At 48.0% G+C, this 16,921-nt stretch overlaps 9 protein-coding genes across 9 annotated transcripts; 3 read left to right on the forward strand and 6 right to left on the reverse strand.

The window, feature by feature from the left end:
* Nucleotides 1-480: 480 nt before the first annotated feature.
* PHATR_33427 (predicted protein) lies at nucleotides 481-1,641 on the reverse strand (the record flags this gene model as incomplete). Its single annotated transcript, XM_002186391.1, has 1 exon — nucleotides 481-1,641. The coding sequence occupies one exon, from the start codon at nucleotides 1,639-1,641 to the stop codon at nucleotides 481-483; it is 1,161 nt and encodes a 386-aa protein (XP_002186427.1).
* Nucleotides 1,642-2,192: 551 nt separating this feature from the next.
* Nucleotides 2,193-3,912, forward strand: SHMT (serine hydroxymethyltransferase; the record flags this gene model as incomplete). Its single annotated transcript, XM_002186111.1, has 2 exons — nucleotides 2,193-2,341; nucleotides 2,512-3,912. Exons 1-2 carry the CDS (start codon nucleotides 2,321-2,323, stop codon nucleotides 3,910-3,912), a joined length of 1,422 nt encoding a protein of 473 aa, XP_002186147.1. The 5' UTR covers nucleotides 2,193-2,320.
* Nucleotides 3,913-4,129: 217 nt separating this feature from the next.
* Nucleotides 4,130-5,763, reverse strand: PHATR_44072 (predicted protein). The gene is made up of 2 exons (XM_002186392.1): nucleotides 5,137-5,763; nucleotides 4,130-5,056 (listed from the first exon to the last, which is right to left on the reverse strand). Exons 1-2 carry the CDS (start codon nucleotides 5,604-5,606, stop codon nucleotides 4,444-4,446), a joined length of 1,083 nt encoding a protein of 360 aa, XP_002186428.1. The 5' UTR covers nucleotides 5,607-5,763; the 3' UTR covers nucleotides 4,130-4,443.
* A 916-nt stretch (nucleotides 5,764-6,679) lies between these two features.
* PHATR_44073 (predicted protein) lies at nucleotides 6,680-8,938 on the forward strand (the record flags this gene model as incomplete). Its single annotated transcript, XM_002186112.1, has 1 exon — nucleotides 6,680-8,938. One exon carries the CDS (start codon nucleotides 6,680-6,682, stop codon nucleotides 8,936-8,938), a length of 2,259 nt encoding a protein of 752 aa, XP_002186148.1.
* Nucleotides 8,939-9,623: 685 nt separating this feature from the next.
* PHATR_44074 (predicted protein) lies at nucleotides 9,624-11,066 on the reverse strand (the record flags this gene model as incomplete). Its single annotated transcript, XM_002186393.1, has 1 exon — nucleotides 9,624-11,066. Exon 1 carries the CDS (start codon nucleotides 10,968-10,970, stop codon nucleotides 9,624-9,626), a length of 1,347 nt encoding a protein of 448 aa, XP_002186429.1. The 5' UTR covers nucleotides 10,971-11,066.
* A 628-nt stretch (nucleotides 11,067-11,694) lies between these two features.
* On the reverse strand, nucleotides 11,695-12,894 carry PHATR_10239 (predicted protein; the record flags this gene model as incomplete). The annotated part of the gene is made up of 2 exons (XM_002186394.1): nucleotides 11,695-11,897; nucleotides 12,048-12,894. Coding segments are annotated over 2 exons (1,050 nt in total), but the record flags the coding sequence as incomplete, so codon positions are not given.
* A 567-nt stretch (nucleotides 12,895-13,461) lies between these two features.
* Nucleotides 13,462-14,293, forward strand: PHATR_44076 (predicted protein; the record flags this gene model as incomplete). The annotated part of the gene is made up of 1 exon (XM_002186113.1): nucleotides 13,462-14,293. The coding sequence occupies one exon, from the start codon at nucleotides 13,462-13,464 to the stop codon at nucleotides 14,242-14,244; it is 783 nt and encodes a 260-aa protein (XP_002186149.1). The 3' UTR covers nucleotides 14,245-14,293.
* Nucleotide 14,294: 1 nt separating this feature from the next.
* PHATR_44077 (predicted protein) lies at nucleotides 14,295-15,154 on the reverse strand. Its single transcript, XM_002186395.1, has one exon. It carries the CDS (start codon nucleotides 15,126-15,128, stop codon nucleotides 14,448-14,450), a length of 681 nt encoding a protein of 226 aa, XP_002186431.1. The 5' UTR covers nucleotides 15,129-15,154; the 3' UTR covers nucleotides 14,295-14,447.
* Nucleotides 15,155-15,702: 548 nt separating this feature from the next.
* PHATR_33435 (predicted protein) lies at nucleotides 15,703-16,564 on the reverse strand (the record flags this gene model as incomplete). The annotated part of the gene is made up of 2 exons (XM_002186396.1): nucleotides 15,703-16,031; nucleotides 16,096-16,564. The coding sequence occupies 2 exons, from the start codon at nucleotides 16,562-16,564 to the stop codon at nucleotides 15,703-15,705; spliced, it is 798 nt and encodes a 265-aa protein (XP_002186432.1).
* Between the last annotated feature and the right edge of the window lie 357 nt (nucleotides 16,565-16,921).

Below are 16,921 nucleotides of genomic sequence, written 5' to 3' on the forward strand. Positions count from 1 at the left end.
GGTATGGGTGGGATCGCCGCCGCCAACGGCGGTTTGGCCGACGGTGAATTGGAATCCATGGTGCCCAACGCTGCTCGGGCTGCGGCCGACGTACAGCAAAAGGCCGCGGACGCGGCTGCGAACAAGGGGGCCTGTGTGCACGCTAAGTCTCTCAAGTTCCGGCACCCGATCACCAAGGAAGAAGTCTCGCTGAGCTCGGATGCTCCGTTCTAAACAAAACGTATAACGTGTACGAAAATTACCAACGGATCTTTACTCTTTCGCTTTAATTAGTCCAAAAGGTGGAAGTAGTTCTAGAAATATTGTTGTAGAAGGGCACACACAAGGCTTTGGATGAACTCCGCAAGCCTGCGATGTGCATTGATATTTCTAAGCACCAGTCCTCAACCGTCATTTTATGTTGTTTTCGACTCGCGCACAAATCACAAAAACTGATCGGCCTCGATGAATTCCGCAATACACGTGGCAAAAAAGCGTCTTTTATTCTTCTTCTTCATTGTCGTCGTCTTTGTCGTTGTCGTCGTTGCCTTTCATCGAAGCTACCAGTTGGTCCAAGTCCAGTGTTGCAGGAATACCCGGCCGGTATAATAGCACCGTGTGGCCAACGGTCTGCGCAACATGAGCAGTTAGTTCCGCTGCAATCCTTGTGCCCAGGACTTTGGCTTCTTTCTTTTTCTTTACTGCCTTGTTGAGTCTAATGCAAATCAGCTCCTCTTTCCACAAGATATCGTCCAAGGCTTCCATCCATTCGGGTTGTAAGACTAAATCACTCTCAGAATCCCGTACCTCCGCACTCTCACTCCGCGGTGCGGCTCGTCCGGTCCACGACATTTCCGCAAGCGTTCCTTCTGATTTTTTCCGGTTGGACAAAGCCCGAAGCGCACGCCGTTTCGAACCATTTATCATGGTCTCGTCTCGAGGTGTAATGCGCTTGACGAAATTGGTCACTAGTTCGGCGCAAGCTTCGCTGAGAGCACCTTCCGCCATATCGACTGCCACTCCCACTTCTCGCAGTAGTTTCACGCCGCCACCGTCCACCTTCGGGTTGGGATCGCGAAAACCCACCACAACCCGACTCGCTTGTGCCAGGGCCAGTGTCACCGCGCAAGGAGGTGTCTTGCCGTAGTGACTACAGGGCTCCAACGTGACGTACGCCGTCACGTTGGACTTGGCCAGGGTGTCTTCGAACAATTGTTCGGGACCGTCGTCGGTCGTGTATTGTTGCGAAAGTCTCAGAACTTCGTTCAAGATTGCTCCTTGTTCGTTTTGCTTTTTGACGACAGCTTGCCCAGCGGCTACGCCGTCTTCCAGGTGACCGGCAGCCTGTAATAAGGCAAAGACCTCGGCATGTGGATACCCAGCACGGGGATGGAATCCCTTGCCGAGAACCGTTCCGTCTTCCTGGTTAACCAGTACACAACCGACGGCAGGATTTGGAAAGGTGTGGCCGAGTCCCTCTTTAGCACACTCTATGGCTTGCCGTAGAAACCCTTCGTCTTCCGTAGAGAGTGCTGGCAAATGAGTCCCCGACGACCGAAAATAAAAGCGAGGCTGTGAAATTCTCGCGAAGTTCGAGGACCGGTAAGCGAATTTAGCCTGGTATGCGTCGGAAAACGAGGCAACGCGTCGGAAGGTGCTCATGAATAGGATCATTGCGAACGAATGAAGCTTCGGTAGCCCAATGTTCATTGCCACTCTATTAGTTTGGCGCGAGAAATGACCTCTTGTCGATCGTAACGGAGTAGTACAGTGTCTGTTCTAGACCTTCTTGATTTTACTGTTGCAGTTGTTAGCTCGTCCAACATCACTCGACGCCTTGCACCCATCATCGATTCTCATGGCAAAAGTGATGATGGATATTCTCGAATATCGTATTGCTCGTCTTGCAATCTCCCGTTTCTTTGTCGGCATCACGATTGTCGCATTCGAAAGCATTTCTGGTTGTCTGTCTATCCTTCTCTATGAATCCCGTAGGACTTTTACGACGTCACGTTTACTGTTCGGACCTCACCTGGAACGGGAAACGTCCATCGTCGATAGACTGTATACATATATCCGGGTTTAACAGGATCTCGTCGCCAAGAACGCGCGATTGGCTGGAACGTGCCAGCGAAAACGTCTGCTCGTGCTTCGCTCGGCCCATGGAGTAACGCGACGAAAGCCATCAGAACCAAACCTAAAGAAAAGAGACATACAATCCCATAACAGACTCTCACAGGAAGGCATCGGCAGTTAGAAGCAACGCAGATTTCAAAGATCCGAGTCGTCTACAGCATTCTCCAAAAAATCTTTATCGCATCTCCTCTCTAAAACAACAGTCATGACTTCTTTCAAAGATCAGGTAGGTGTATCGATCCTTTCCTTGAAACGACAATGCTGCTCGCGAGAATGGCGCCTTGCTGAGTTGGCGACGCGTGTTCTTCTTCTTCGAGCTGGAATGTCATTTTCGAATGCCAATATGCGTCCCCACGACGGATTCTTACGATTGTGGTTTCTATTTCTGTTGATTAGGAATTCCGCGGCTTACTCAGTCTGGAAGAGCACGACCCCGAACTCTTCGATCTCATTGAACAGGAGAAGTCTCGCCAATGGCGATCTTTGGAGCTGATCGCCAGCGAGAACTTTACATCCCGTGCGGTTATGGATTGTCTCGGTTCAGCTCTCACGAACAAGTATGCCGAGGGTCTCCCCGGCGCTCGTTACTACGGAGGAAACGAAGTTGTCGATCAGGTCGAAGCGCTTTGCCAAAAGCGTGCTCTGGAAGCCTACGGACTCGATCCGGAGAAGTGGGGCGTCAACGTCCAGCCCTACTCGGGATCCCCGGCCAATTTTGCCGTCTATACGGCTCTGTTGAAGCCTCACGATCGTATTATGGGACTGGACCTTCCCAGCGGTGGACACTTGACGCACGGATTCTACACCTACTCCAAGAAGGAAGGTACCCGTAAGGCCGTCTCGGCGACCTCGGTTTATTTCGAATCATTGCCCTACCGCGTTCACCCCGAGACAGGTTACATTGACTACGATCAGCTAGAGCGTGATGCTGGTCTCTTCAAGCCGGCCATGATTATTGCCGGAGGTTCGGCTTACCCACGTGACTACGACTACAAGAGATTCCGTGAAATTGCTGACGCCAATGGGGCACTTCTAATGATGGATATGGCACACACATCGGGCTTGGTCGCCACCGGCGAACTCGACAGCCCGTTCGAATACGCTGATGTGGTCACTACGACCACGCACAAGTCGTTGCGTGGACCCCGCGCTGGTATGATCTTCTTCCGCAAGGACGAACGCGGCTTTGAGTCGCGGATCAATCAGGCCGTCTTCCCCGCGCTACAGGGCGGTCCCCACGAGCATCAGATTGCCGGTGTTGCCACGCAACTGAAGGAAGTGTGCTCTCCTGATTTTAAGGTCTACTCGCAGCAGGTGAAGAAGAACGCCAAGGCCCTGGCCGACAAGCTTACATCGATGGGATACTCTATGGCTTCGGGCGGTACCGAGAATCACTTGGTGTTGTGGGATCTCAAACCCCAAGGAATTACCGGCAGCAAGTTTGAAAAGGTATGCGACGCTGTGTCTATTACTCTGAACAAAAATTGTGTGCCGGGAGATGTTTCTGCCGTCACCCCAGGTGGGGTCCGTATCGGTACCCCGGCTTTGACTACCCGTACCATGGTGGAGTCCGACTTTGAACAGATTGGGCAGTTCCTGCACGAGGCTTTGGAGATTACCCTTGCGATCCAGGAAAAGAGCGGCCCGAAGCTGAAGGACTTCCTGCCATTGTTGGAGAAAAATGCGGATATTGAGGCCCTCAAGGTGAGGGTCCACGACTTTGCCACTACGTTCCCCATGCCGGGTTTCGATCCCGCGACGATGAAGTACAAGAACCCTGCTGGCCCATCCCACTAAGTCTTGGGTTGATCAAGGCTCTGTCTAGTAAACTTGCCATACAATACCATTGATACAGGATCTACTAAGTCGTTGTTTATTTGCTCTTTAGAAAGTAGGTCGTTTCGGGATGAAAGTTCCGAATGTGTACGCTGAAGCTGACGGCACAGAGTTGTAGCACTCAGAAATTGCCTCCAACAACAGCACATGGTTGGATGTGAAAACTACACCAAAGCTGAACAATGAACTTGAATTATCTATAGTCCGATACGATTATCTTCGTGTTAACAGGTGTTAATGCATGAGCAAATTGCATTTTTACATCGAACAAAAGTCAAGGAGCTCTAAAAGTGACAAGACGTACATCAGAAAAATTGACGTTTCTTGGTGTACAACCGCTTTTGTGAATACTCCTCGTCTTCAGCCGCCTTGAGCACATAGTTTCTTTTACATTTTTTGCGAAGCCGTGGAGCCGATCTGGAGACGGGTGTACAGAAAAAACCAGTGAAGTAGCAAGCCTTGACCCTTGCAGAAAAATGGAGAAGATTAAATTTAAAAGTTTAGATGGGGTGTTTGATCATCTCCTACAGGGTATCCCCAATGTTCCAGAGCTTCTTTCATCTGCTCGCATGGAGAATCTCTGAGAGGATCCTCAGAAACGAATTTGCCAGTAATATCTAGTGAGTTGTAAAAATGAACCCTCATGTCTTTGTACAATCCTTCTTCGGCACTGGGTAAGCCTTCCGCAAACTCGATGGCGTCGTCTCGGCTTTTCGCGTTGAACATAATAAGATCACCCATGGGGTTGCTGCTAGGATCGTCCTTGAACTCGGTAGGCATATGCAAAGGGCCCGCCGCAATCACTCGTTCGCTTCGAATCAAATATTCCAGATTCTCTCGTACAGTTTCCTCCCGAAGATTTTTGACGTATTCCGGATCATCATCCAACGCAAAACACATGCAAGGATAGCCGTCTCGACCGTCGTCAATCCGGAGACTGTAGTCTCGAATGTGTCGCCACCGGTACAAAGGAACATTGGTCAGGTCCCCGCCAGTTATTGTTTTTACAGTTGGGTCTTCCGCTAAGAAGTTTTGAACATAGTCGAGTCGTGTCGATTCCAAGCACATGGCGTGTCCAATCACGCGTTGGAGATCCGAAGAAAGCCTGTAGATGGGCAAGATACGGAAATTAATGAGAGAACTGCTGACTTTAAAAGCAATCGTGGGTCCAGTGATTTGGCTTACAGCGGTAGACTCCAGAGTATGTCGACCATACTATCCGTATTGAATGTTTTATTATACAGATTGGCCTTGCGGCAATACATGACGTGATCATCTGTCGTCTGGATGTGATCGTAATGCAAGTCCAGAGGATCTTTTCCTTTCACAAGCTCGGCATCCCAGAGAACTGCCACGAACCGATTTCCGGCGTTCTTCGACATGGGAACAGGTCCAAGCTCGACTGTCGGTGTTTCGTCGTCATCCCGATAGTTTCGTCCAAAGTCTTTATTGCCGTCTTCGTCGTCTTCGAACTCGGAGCTGTCTTTTGAAGAATACTCGGATCCATCAGCCGCAAAGGAAGAAGCGACAACAGTTTTGGAAGCAAATGCTACAGACCGGAATGGATTACTCAATTGGAACGCCGCTGTTTGACAAAGTCTTGACAAAACAAAAGCCAGAACCGTTGATCTGATAAAGGAAGAGAGAGGCAACATGATTTGAAAATTAAATATCAAGCGAAGGGGCTAAAGATTGATGCTTCGACTACTAGGAATTGCTTGAAGCGGCTCCTTTGCTTGGTACGTCTTTGAATGATAAATCGTAATCCAATGGAGTACTTGATGAAAAGAAGTTGCAGAAGGCGCGCGCTTGAACATGCTCGAACAAAAGAGCAAATTTCAATTGTCGCGATAGAATTTATCGTGATGGCGTTGATGTAACTGTAAACAAAGTCTTTTTCGTGTGGATGACGGCGGGAGAGCGGACGAAAGTCATACCGAAGGATTGCCAGACGAAAAGGATCGTTTTGAAAGTCTATCAAGAAGGATTTCCCGTCAATTCACATTCACAGTCAACCGCAAATTAACTGCAAAATAGAGATTCTGCCGAGACTTCGAAATCCGAACAACAATGGGAACGTGAGTCTGGAGGCAAGATCGAAACGAAGCTCATCAAGACCCCCAAGACCCCTATGCTCTTCTGGAATGCCTTTGATAGAATATGTCGAAGATCGATGCAACTACTTCGATGTCGTAATTTTCGATGGTTGAAGTTTCACTGAGCAAAGGATTGATCGTGGACGCTATTCGATGCCCATAACATTTATCAAACGAGATGGAATTTTGTCAAATCGGATCGTGCTCTTGTGCAAATTCGTAATAAAATGTTCTTGACATTTAACATTGTCAAAGAACAGCATGATTAGCTTATCGTATTGTGGATATGGTCATATGCAATAATTATTTTCAATAGCAAACTCAATCTGACAATATACGGTATCACTATTGATCTTTGTTTAATAAGGCTTATCACAACTTCCAAAGACCCGATCCCAAATAGTATTGAATATCTTTCAGAATCATCCTACAAGCTTCCAGCGACTCTGCATTTGGGGACTTTCTCTCGATTGTTTTGTCTTGGAATTGATGTAATGCTGACGGTCCTTTTCCGACCCCGCAGCCCAAATGAAGTGGTTTGAGAGTCAGTCAAGAAATTATACGTTTTCCACGCTTCTATGCATTGCAGTTAGCATGCTTTCCCGAGGAACTTGTCCCACAATCAGCATACAATGAAGACGGTCAAATCCCACTCCTCTTTCGTTTTCTGGCTGACAGCCACTGTCATGAGGGTGGCCTCGACTGAATTCACTTCCCCAGTCCAAATCATTACGGGGAATTCCTTCTTTCAAGCTTCGGTCGCGAGCGTTGAATTCTCTAACGGAACATTATACCAGTTTCGAAACGAAACAATCAAGTCATGGTCAGCGAATACCCAAGAACAGGATATCGGAATCCGTCTGCCGATTCCGGACTCTGGTATTGATCTAAGGGTTGCCTTGCATGCCTGGGCGGCAGAGGAACTCAGCATCTCCCAGCACCCACACACCACTCGCACAACCACTTATACCAACCTGTATACATCATCGGTCCCATACACAGACGGTAATGTGAGTTTGGTATCCCTTACTTTGTTCACCGGCAATTGTGGCAACACTCATGATGCATCACCATCGGGGTTTTCGTACACTGACCCAAACCCAGGCCATCCGACGATTCGTGTGCCAATTGGTTTCAATGCTTTTGCTTGTGAGCGCGTTGAATACGAGCTGACTTCTACCAATAATCTGGGAGGTGCTGTTCTGACGTTTTCCTCTGAAAACATTGTTTTGGCTGCATTCTTGCCCACCAGCCACAATCCAGTTGTTGCCTACAACCCGTGTCGCAGTGCTAACGACGATAGCATTTGCGTTATTCGTGGTGGATCTGTGCGCTGTATACAGGAAGATTTTCTGTCGGCGCCACTACCAGCAGGAGAACCTCGTGGCCACGTGCGTAGTAGAAAAGCAAAACGTTTGGTTAGAGGAAGGCGTTCAATATCTCCAAAGAAGGAAAATTCGGCTGCTCCACCGTCTCTCTCCCGATTTCTACAAGCCCGACCAACCAACTTGAAACGCTCTGGCATTCGTTGGTCCGGAAAGCACTTGTTTTTGCAAGCAACTCACAACAAATTTGAATACGACATTGATCGAGCAGCCATGTTCATGGGAAATTCTGACGGCGGAGCTGTCCGGGTCGATTCTGGTGTCAATGGCGACGCTATGCAAGCGTACTGGATGGAACATAGGTCACGGCGAGAAGCCGCCTTCGACGTTACGCGCAGCGAAAATTCCACCAACGCAAATAGCACCAGTTGGACTATGCGCAATTTGAAAGTTTATGATCGAGACCAGCAGTGGCTATACCTTTCCAAAGATCTGGATAGTACAACTACAATAGAGGTCCCTCCCAGCTATCAAGCCTTTTCTTGTGAGATTGTGGATTTCACAGTCACCAGTGCAGCAAACGCTTCCGAGACTGCTAGTTGGGTATTTCACAATTTTGTATTTGGAGCCTTTCTTGCAGATGATTATGATGCATGCCAGATCACATTGTATAACCCATGCTCCGTTGCTGGCCAAGTGTGTTATACAAAGGACGGAACAGTCCAGTGCCTCGATAATTCTTTGGGAGCGTATTCCGCTGGCGTACAAGAAAATATTGCCTGTACAGAATCATCAAGCAAGCCGGATGTGGGCAAATCATCACTCGAGTTTCAAGGAGATGCTGCTTATCTTCAAACACGAGCAGCGAGGATCGACCTGCATGGATTATTGAACGCTTACAGCTTCGCAGTGGAGGACAACGATTCCCTTTTACTCAATACTTCTGGAAATGTTGGAAATCAGCTGGCCGCAAGCTGGCTGGAAAACGACAAACAGCGCAGTATCGTGTTTGCTTTTGAGAACGGCCAAGAGCTGGTTGCTGCTGAAAGCACTACCAATATTGATTTTCGGTGGCGTCTCAATGAGGTCAAAATTGCCGATGAAGCTGGTCGTTTTCAGTCAAGAATTCTCAAAACTTCAGACTTTAAGGTTCCTCCCGGTTTCGACTTGTTTTACTGCGACTTTGTTGAGTTTCTGATCAGTGACGGTGCCGACAGGGAAGCTTACATCTACGCGGAAGAATTTTTCCTTGGAGCGTACCTGGGACTGCGGTATGATGTGTGCACTTTGCGTGTCCATAACCCATGCGCCCCGGGGCAAACGTGCCGAGCGACTGACGGCCGAATAAAATGCTTGAACGATGCAATGGTGGCGACTGGACGGTATGCTGGCAATCAAAAGAGAATCTGCCGACAAAACAACGAAAGTAAGGACACCACACGTCCTGATCCAAGTAATTATCCCACCGAAATTCCGTCGTCTGCTTGCGTTTTGCGGGCCTCTTGGTCTTTTTTCTTCGCGTTTTTACTCACTGGGTACCTTATCATCGCCTGCCTTGCCGTGTGATCTGAACGGCTTGGTCCGTTTTCTTATACAATGATCCTCCTAAAGGCCAAAGTTTCCAACGCTATAGTATTCGTGTATGCGAGATGACTGTTTTGAAGGGGTAGTACGTTTCATCTCCGCATGATATGAAGAAAAGAGAGGAGATGGCTGCTTGTTGTGAGCCCTAGACCATGACGGGAATATATCCAGTACAAAAAGAGGTCAATGTGATGCAGACAGCTAAATTGTTATGCATATTCCCAAATTGGTATAAAAAAAATTGAGCTTAATGAAAATGAAAACTACGTTACGATTAGCAAATTCCTACTTTCTAGAGCTACGACAGCTCACTGTCAAATGTGGCCTAGAACGTTGCGCCAAAGCAAATAGTTTTTCATCTAATCTTTTTCGTCCTGCAAACGTTGATAGGGTCTTGCATACCATCCGCCATCATCAGACACAGAGTTCGTCGGGTCGAAAGTCTCTACTTACAGTTGGACGTGGCTGGCTGTGACATGCGCGATATGAAGTTTTTTGGGGACGTTTACGTGTGAAACGGCCGAACTCATTCATTTACTGCAGAATATTACTCTTGTTTGATTCCTATCCTCCGCGGAAAAAGTATCGATGATATAGAGTGTATGAAAGTAGGCAAGTCTAAAAGGTTTTAACATAGCTATCGCAATGTGGTAGCTGTAGGTAAGGACTACCAAAGCTTTCCAAAAGTCAGAGCAATTTCTTCGGGAGCAGGCTCGGCTTCCAATCCAAATTCGAGGAATGAAGGGTTTAGTTCAGTTGCAATGAGGCTAATTCCAACCAAGCGAAACGGGTGAGGTGATTCCTCCATGGGTTGCAGCTCTACGACATTTGCCCCAGGCGAAACATGACCCACGGCGGAAGTCCTCGTCAATTGATGAGATTGTGAATCCTCGTGAAAAGGGTCAAGTCGAACCAACGCAGCCCCGTTTAGCGCTATTCTCGTTTTCGGATAAATTTTGTCAACCAAATCATCTCTGGAAGTCATGTAGGTCAAATAAAGCATTCGATCGTCTGCAAAAGGGTTCAAAATCGTGAATCGAAAGCCTTCCTGGCGAATTTCCAGGGCATGTTTATGATGAGCTCCTTCGTGCCCAAACTCCGCTATGGATCCGTGCCGTAAATTGTTTATTTGAAGGTTACCATGTTGATACCATAGCTCACATCGGTCTCCAGAGCCCCAGGAGCCGACTTCGTTGCGTAACGGATTCGAACGAGGATCTTCTTCGAGATACGGGCGCAAAAGTTCAAAAACCTTTGCGTGTCCCAGTGCATTCAAATTGTCCCCGTCCTCTTCAAAAATTTCCATGTAACGGAGCATAGTTTGCGGGTATTCAAATATATCAGCAGGCGGTAGGGGCATTGCACGAAACGTCGCCTGATAAAGAGCGGCGACCCCCGCGAGATTCTCATCAGTAGCAATCGACCATCTAGCAGGATCTGTGTCGGTAAGAATCGACTCATACAATTCTTTATCGCCTAATTTCAAACCACGTTGCCGTCTGTAGGTTGATAGATCGACGTATTTGCCCGTATCATTAAGGTATAGAACATCACTAGGATGCCAAATCTGAATCAACACAATTTTTGCGTGCGGAAATCGAAGCCGTACACGTTTCAACAAAACTTCGGTTGTTGCGGTATTGGTGCCAGCTTCAATCGTTATAACGTCAAAAACGTCTTCTTTTACAATAGACTGAGTGCAAGCAGCAGTCATGGTCAGGTCCCGTGACCGTACGGCTGCATTCCTCGTTGTCTTGGAGAGTCGGTAGGGATAGCTCTGTGTATAGGAATCCAATCCCTCACCGTACGTCGAGCTTCCTCCGAAACTCAGCACACGAACGCTCTCAATGGATGTTTGACGATGTACGGCTACCAGTGGATGGCGGGCTTCAATCGTATTCTGCTGATGAAGCGGTTGCATCGACACGACCATACAAAGGATCAAGATCGACGCCGTCGCCGACAGAGCCAATCGCGTGCGCCGCTTGGGCTTGAGCGTCGCCCGTATTCTCATGGTGCAATCCAGAAAGAGAGGACACACCACGGAACAATGTACGAAGCGGCGAACTCGTACGGTTCTCGGGAGAGTGTCTAACAGTAAAAAGGTCTGGCCCCAGAAGGTATGGTAGGCCGGGGTGGAATTCTTGACACGAGTCCTATTCCGCGGGTTTGAGGGTGAGAACGGGCCGTCTCGTTGGTAGCGCGCACCACGACCGTAAGAGTATGCAGGAATTGCGGGAACCTTTTTCGAAAAAATCGATTTTCGGCCAGAAAGCCCTCGAACGACGGGGCATGGTTGAGTACGCAACTGTTGAGTGTCGTGGGACTAAGTAAATGTTCCGGTGAACCGATTAGAGAGAACACGATATCTTATCTAAGATACCGTTGCATTTTGTTGGGCTCAAAAACTAGGATGAGCTGTAAAATGCAGGATTGCTCTATAAGCAAAGAAAAGGCATATTGTACTATATAAACGAATGACTTTAATATGTGGAAAGTAGGGAGAGACTTTATTGGGCGCAATCTTGGGATAAGCGACCGAAACATTCCACACGATCGAGAAAAACCGTAGATTTGACTTTGAAACTGTGAAAAAAACCGCTTTCACGTCACGATGTCGCAGCACCAACTATATTGGAATCGTTCAAGTCGGCTTAATTCGTTGCTCATCAAATGCATACAGTGTGGCCTACGCCTAAATTTTTCTGTGCTCAGCTTCCATTACTAGCCGATTTCACTCATGGTAGCATACACGATAGAAACCCTTTTCGCAGATCCTCTTTCTTCAGATTGCGGCCAATAAAAACAACCTTGCAGTCTCGTACTTCCTCACTATCCCATCGTAGCTCGCGACTCGCTGGATGCGTCTCCCAGAGATCATGCACGGCTTGAACAATAAATCGTCGAGAGTCCAAACCGTGGTCGTCCGTGAATTCGACCGCTGCGTCCGCGTTGATGGCCGTGTAGTCCATATTGTAGCCCACGGACAAAATTCCCTTGATACGATAGAGTTCGGTAGTGGACGATACAATACTCTCATCCGATCTTGGCCGAGCTGCGTGCGTAGTTTCGACTCCGTCTAACCTGGCACGCAAAACTTTGTCTTGCTCGTCTTGATTGGGCCACAACAGCGAAGCCAACCACTGGTCCAGTTTGCGAAGATCGACACTCCCTTCCTCCACAATAGCCAGTGTGGATACAGATGCGGTATGCTTGTGAGCGAAACAAATAGAACACGTCGCTTCTTTGCCATGATCGTGCTGATGAGAGTGATCTGAGCAATGTTCAATTTCGTTTAACGCACGGTCGACGTCTTTGACTCGATCAACATCAAAGCAACTAGCATCCAACACCCATGTCAAGTCAGGGACTGCCGAAAATTGCGTTCGGCGAATCGGAGCGGTAGGATGGATCGTTCGGATCAAATTGAGGAGTCGCAAGGCCGATGCCTCATCCACTAAGTCAACCTTGTTCAAAAGAATACGATCCGCATACGCAATTTGCTGGGCAGCTTCCTTTGTCGCCCCAAGTTGGCGTTCGAGATGCGCTGCGTCAACGAGAGTCACAATACCGTCCAGGCGCAAACGAGACAAACCCTCGTCCAGCCAGAACAGACTCGCAATTGGACCTGGATTAGCCATGCCACTACATTCAATCAAAATATAATCGAGGTCGCGGCGTCTTTGTAACAGAAGTTCCAGCGTGCTAACGAGTGAGTCCTTGACCGTGCAACAGATGCAGCCATTTGGAAGCTCAATCAGATCTATGAGAGACCCATTGTCCACTCCGTCACGGGCAATCATGGATTCTACGGCCAGGCCTTCCCCGAACTCGTTCTCAATCACGGCGATTCGCTTTCCGTGGTCTGGGGACTTCAGTATATACTGAATCAATGTAGTTTTCCCACTTCCAAGAAAACCGGAAAGAATAGTAACCGGACAGGGGGGTAAATCATCACTGGGCTCAAAAGCTGTTGCCTCCTCTCCACGTTGTGGAGATCCGACAGCTACCAGAGTTGGAGCCTCATCGTCATCGCTACCACAAGCGATAGTTTCTTGTAAACTTTCTAAAGCAGCGGCCATTAATTCAAGCACGGTGACTGGGTTGACTGCTTCCTTTCGGGCTGCTTGCCGTTACGCCTTAAAATGTTCGCTTGCGCCGTAGAGGAAGATTCATCACAGTCAATGTTCCTCGAAGTCTCCAGGTTCGTCACAGTCAGTATCGCCGACCCTGGGAACTCGATGGGCTTTTTTCATAGGATCGGACGCCTCTGGTTCGCGCTTGCTGTTTGGTTGCCACATAACAACAGTGAAAGGAAAAAGATGTCCGATGTGCTGTGATTCAAATACACTAGCTATGTAATTTATTGGAAGACAACAACGATATAATACTATCGGACATTTAAGTATCCGTTGTATGTCACGCTTTGGACTGTAAATGTTTTTGCGGGTTATTTTTTGGTCGTGAAATCATTTCGTCGACCGAGAAATATTTTCTCGGACGACATGATCGTTATCACTGACTCATACTCGAAAGCCATCCATGCGTTGAAGAGCGTGACCCTGACCATGAAGATTAAAAGCTCCATGTTGCGTTCCATTACACTTTTTTCTGTACATTGCAGTATTCTAGTCCGATCGTGCCGCGCCATGTCATCCGGAGCGAACGAGTATTTTCGTAAAGATGGCGTGCGTATCGCGCATGATCCGCATGCTCCCGGCATCGCCGAGCTTTACGGATTACCAGGCAACACCGATCCGGAAGGTTTCGACCCATACGCCGATACAGTCGGTCCTGGTATATACGGTGGAGCTGTAAAGCGTGGCATGAACGGAGAGGTTGAGATGGGTCGACAGTACCAAAATCACATTCACAAACCGGGTCCGGTATATTCCGGAACCGGCTATTCCCTCATGTCGCGAGCGATCCATGCCGGACCCGAGAAGGTTAGACAAATTCTTCAGGATCATCCAGATTTGAAGGATGAAGTAACTACAGGAGGTGCTCGACCCTTACACATTTGTGGAATGAGCCAAACAGGTCAGCTGTCCACAAAAGTTCTCGTTGACGCCGGAGCAAACCTACTGCTACAAGACACTTATGGCTACACGGCACTACATCGTATGGCTTCTAACAATCTAGCAATAGGTGGAGAAGTTTTGGTCAAGGCAGGCATGGACCCGAACATGCACGTTGAAGGAGCCGATGCAACTCCGGTTGAGATCGCGCAGCGTTCCCGTGCTGTTCAATTTCTCATGTCCATGCAAAAGCTCGGACATTTCGAATGACGAGGAAGCCTGGTTTCTACTTACAGGAAGTCTGTACAGTATAGTGCATGGAGTACATTGATATGCATCGTCCTTTAAAATCTTCTTTAGACAGACATTCATGTCCGCACATCGGTTGTTGATGTATGTAGTCCGCATACACTTGATAATGTGAAATCATCTTTTTTCGTTGCGTCAATAGTCATACAAACCGCAGTCTCAATTCACTTTTTGACACCAGTCACGTTCACGGCGCGACCCAAGGCCAAACTGTCGTCGGTGTCACAAATCTGGTTTACAATCCAAGCAGCCAAGTCAGCACGATCCGTTTTGATGGTTAAGGCCTTTTCGTGATCTCCATGTTCTACAAGCTTTCCGGTTGCAGCGTTGTCCGTCAATGCGCTAGCGCGGACTATAGTGGTGCGGTTGCGAATGGAATAAAATGCGGCCTCTTGGTCGGTGTGGTCTTTGAGGATGTGGCGGAGATGGAAGCTGATGAGCTTTCCGATACCCATCCCAACAACGATTTGCGAACTTCCAGCACCAGAACTTGAAATTACCAGCGTACGAACCTTCTTGTAGGCTGGAAGCTTGAGGACCTGAACCAACGCTTTGCCCGATGCCGTACGGATGTCCGTCCTTTTAATGCTATCTCCATTCCCGATGCTAAGAATTACGTCCGTGGCACTGGAATCAGCCAGAGCACGCTCCAAATTGTCTGCACTACGAGCGTCACCCTCAATGATGGAGGTACAGCGGTTTTGGTCGGCGATCGACAGCTTGGATTTATTCCGGCAGAAGGCATGGATGAAAGGATTGGGACTGAGTGCTGCGAACTGACGAACGCATTCAAGACCAGTACGCCCAGTTGCTCCAATGACGAGGATGGATTGGGAATCGACCATTTGTAGATTTCTTGCGTCGTTTTTCTTCGCACTTTGTGAGACGAGAATCTTTCTGAATTTTTTTTATTATCCAAATCACGACTTGGGTTTTCATTCGTGATTTTCTATCGAATACAAAGGGTTTTACATACAATTAGTGTTATTACAGTCGAAAACTGCACGGCTAACGTAAATCGAGTCATAGACGCTACGGTGGTCTGACAGACACGTATAATTCTCTGACGGACTCTCACTGAGATCTCACACCGAAGACGCAATGCATTTCTTTAAGTCGCCTGGATTTTGGCTCATCTTGTGTACGCTCGCGACCATTTCCAATATCCAAAGGAGCTGAAGAAACATGATCACAATATTTTTTTGAAAACACCGGTTCGTATCAGATTGTCTTTCTTGGTCATCCAGTGCAGTTTTTTTGCAGCACAAGACCTGGTTCGGTTTGCCCCAGAGAAGGTCCTTCCAAATTCTAACCGTTCGCCAACTCCAATGCTGCTGGATTTCCTGTATTCAAGTAAACTTTTATCGCCGGAGCATCTAGATCTCCAGTCTCCAGCTATTTGTCTCTTCGGTAAGTCAGTCAGAGTCTAGTCTGATCGCCATCCTGATCGAGAGTTTGTTTCCGAATTTGCTGGACCGTCGGATTAGTTCCGAAAAGATCGTCGATCGCCGGGACGCTGAAACCCAGCCAGTACCGACTGTCGATGCAATGATGCCGGATATGGTGGCTCTTCATATGTTTCCAAAAGCCTGGTCGAAAACGGACTTTGGTGTGGACTATGAAATGAGACCATTCGTAAAAGAGACCCGCGCCAGCGTAGCCCAAAGTCGCTGATAGCGCCAAAGGCTTTGGCAACAGGAAACTTAGAGTTAAATGGGCACACAACAACCAACCCAGTATCAGCGGGGCTGCAAGACACGTGAGTTGACTAATTGTAAGTTCAATCGACAGGCAGCAGACTTTCAGACTTACCAGGATCAATGGAGATATGGAAATAAGGCTTCTTGTGATGAGCTTCGTGTACTTTTCTTCCGTACCAGTCAATTTTAGAATGCAATAACTTGTCGTGCATGACATGCTCTTGAAACCACCAGAAAACAATGGCCGCGACAAAACAAAATCCGTCCAAAATTCCAATGGGAGTGCTCAAATTGACGCGCCAGGCTACTATTGAGAAAAGCGATGCCACAACACACGGGGGGCCTAGGTGTTGGGCATCAAAAAAGAAGACCCGTAGAGCGTCTTTCACCGTCTTCGGTATCTTTTCTTCTCGGACTGTTTCTCCTTTTGACGTATCAACATCCACCCTTGTCGCTAACTCCACGTTGGAAGTCGACAAATCGCGCAGTAGCGCTCGGTATTGTCGATCGGACGTGGAGAGAACGGGATGACGCTTATTTCTATCAGGCTTCCATACAATCTGAGCCGGATAATTTCCCATAGCTTTGTGTCCGGAGACAAAGGCAGAAGCTGGTCGAATCAGGAATGCGACGAACACCAATATAAACAATCTTAGGAAAACTCGATTTCTGCTGGTCAAGCACGGAAGGTTTGAGATATGAGTGACCATATATCCTGTTGAGACGGAAAAGGTGAGTAGTTGTTGCCGAGCCGCGGTGTACATGAATTATTCATGCAACTTTTCGATATTCGTAGAGTAGCTATTCTCTGGTGGAGCGCACTTTTTTCGACAAGTTGATATTCTTCACGTTCAGCTGGACCAGGGACAGGAAAGAAATTGTGATGGATTGCGATCTTGCTCATCAACTTGCTCGAAATAGGCGAATTAATTGGAGCG

Source organism: Phaeodactylum tricornutum, chromosome 3, assembly GCF_000150955.2.
Source record: "Phaeodactylum tricornutum CCAP 1055/1 chromosome 3, complete sequence".
Taxonomy (NCBI): domain Eukaryota; phylum Bacillariophyta; class Bacillariophyceae; order Surirellales; family Neidiaceae; genus Phaeodactylum; species Phaeodactylum tricornutum.

Excerpts from the sequence above, each read along its gene's own strand:
- PHATR_44072 (XM_002186392.1), bottom strand. The coding sequence starts at position 5,606 with ATGTTGCCTCTCTCTTCCTTTATCAGATCAACGGTTCTGGCTTTTGTT. Across the intron at positions 5,057-5,136 it reads ATACTCTGGAGTCTACCGCT|GCTTTCTTCGGATCTCCAAC; the intron begins GTAAGCCAAATC and ends GCCCATCTACAG.
- PHATR_44077 (XM_002186395.1), bottom strand. The coding sequence starts at position 15,128 with ATGGTCGATTCCCAATCCATCCTCGTCATTGGAGCAACTGGGCGTACT.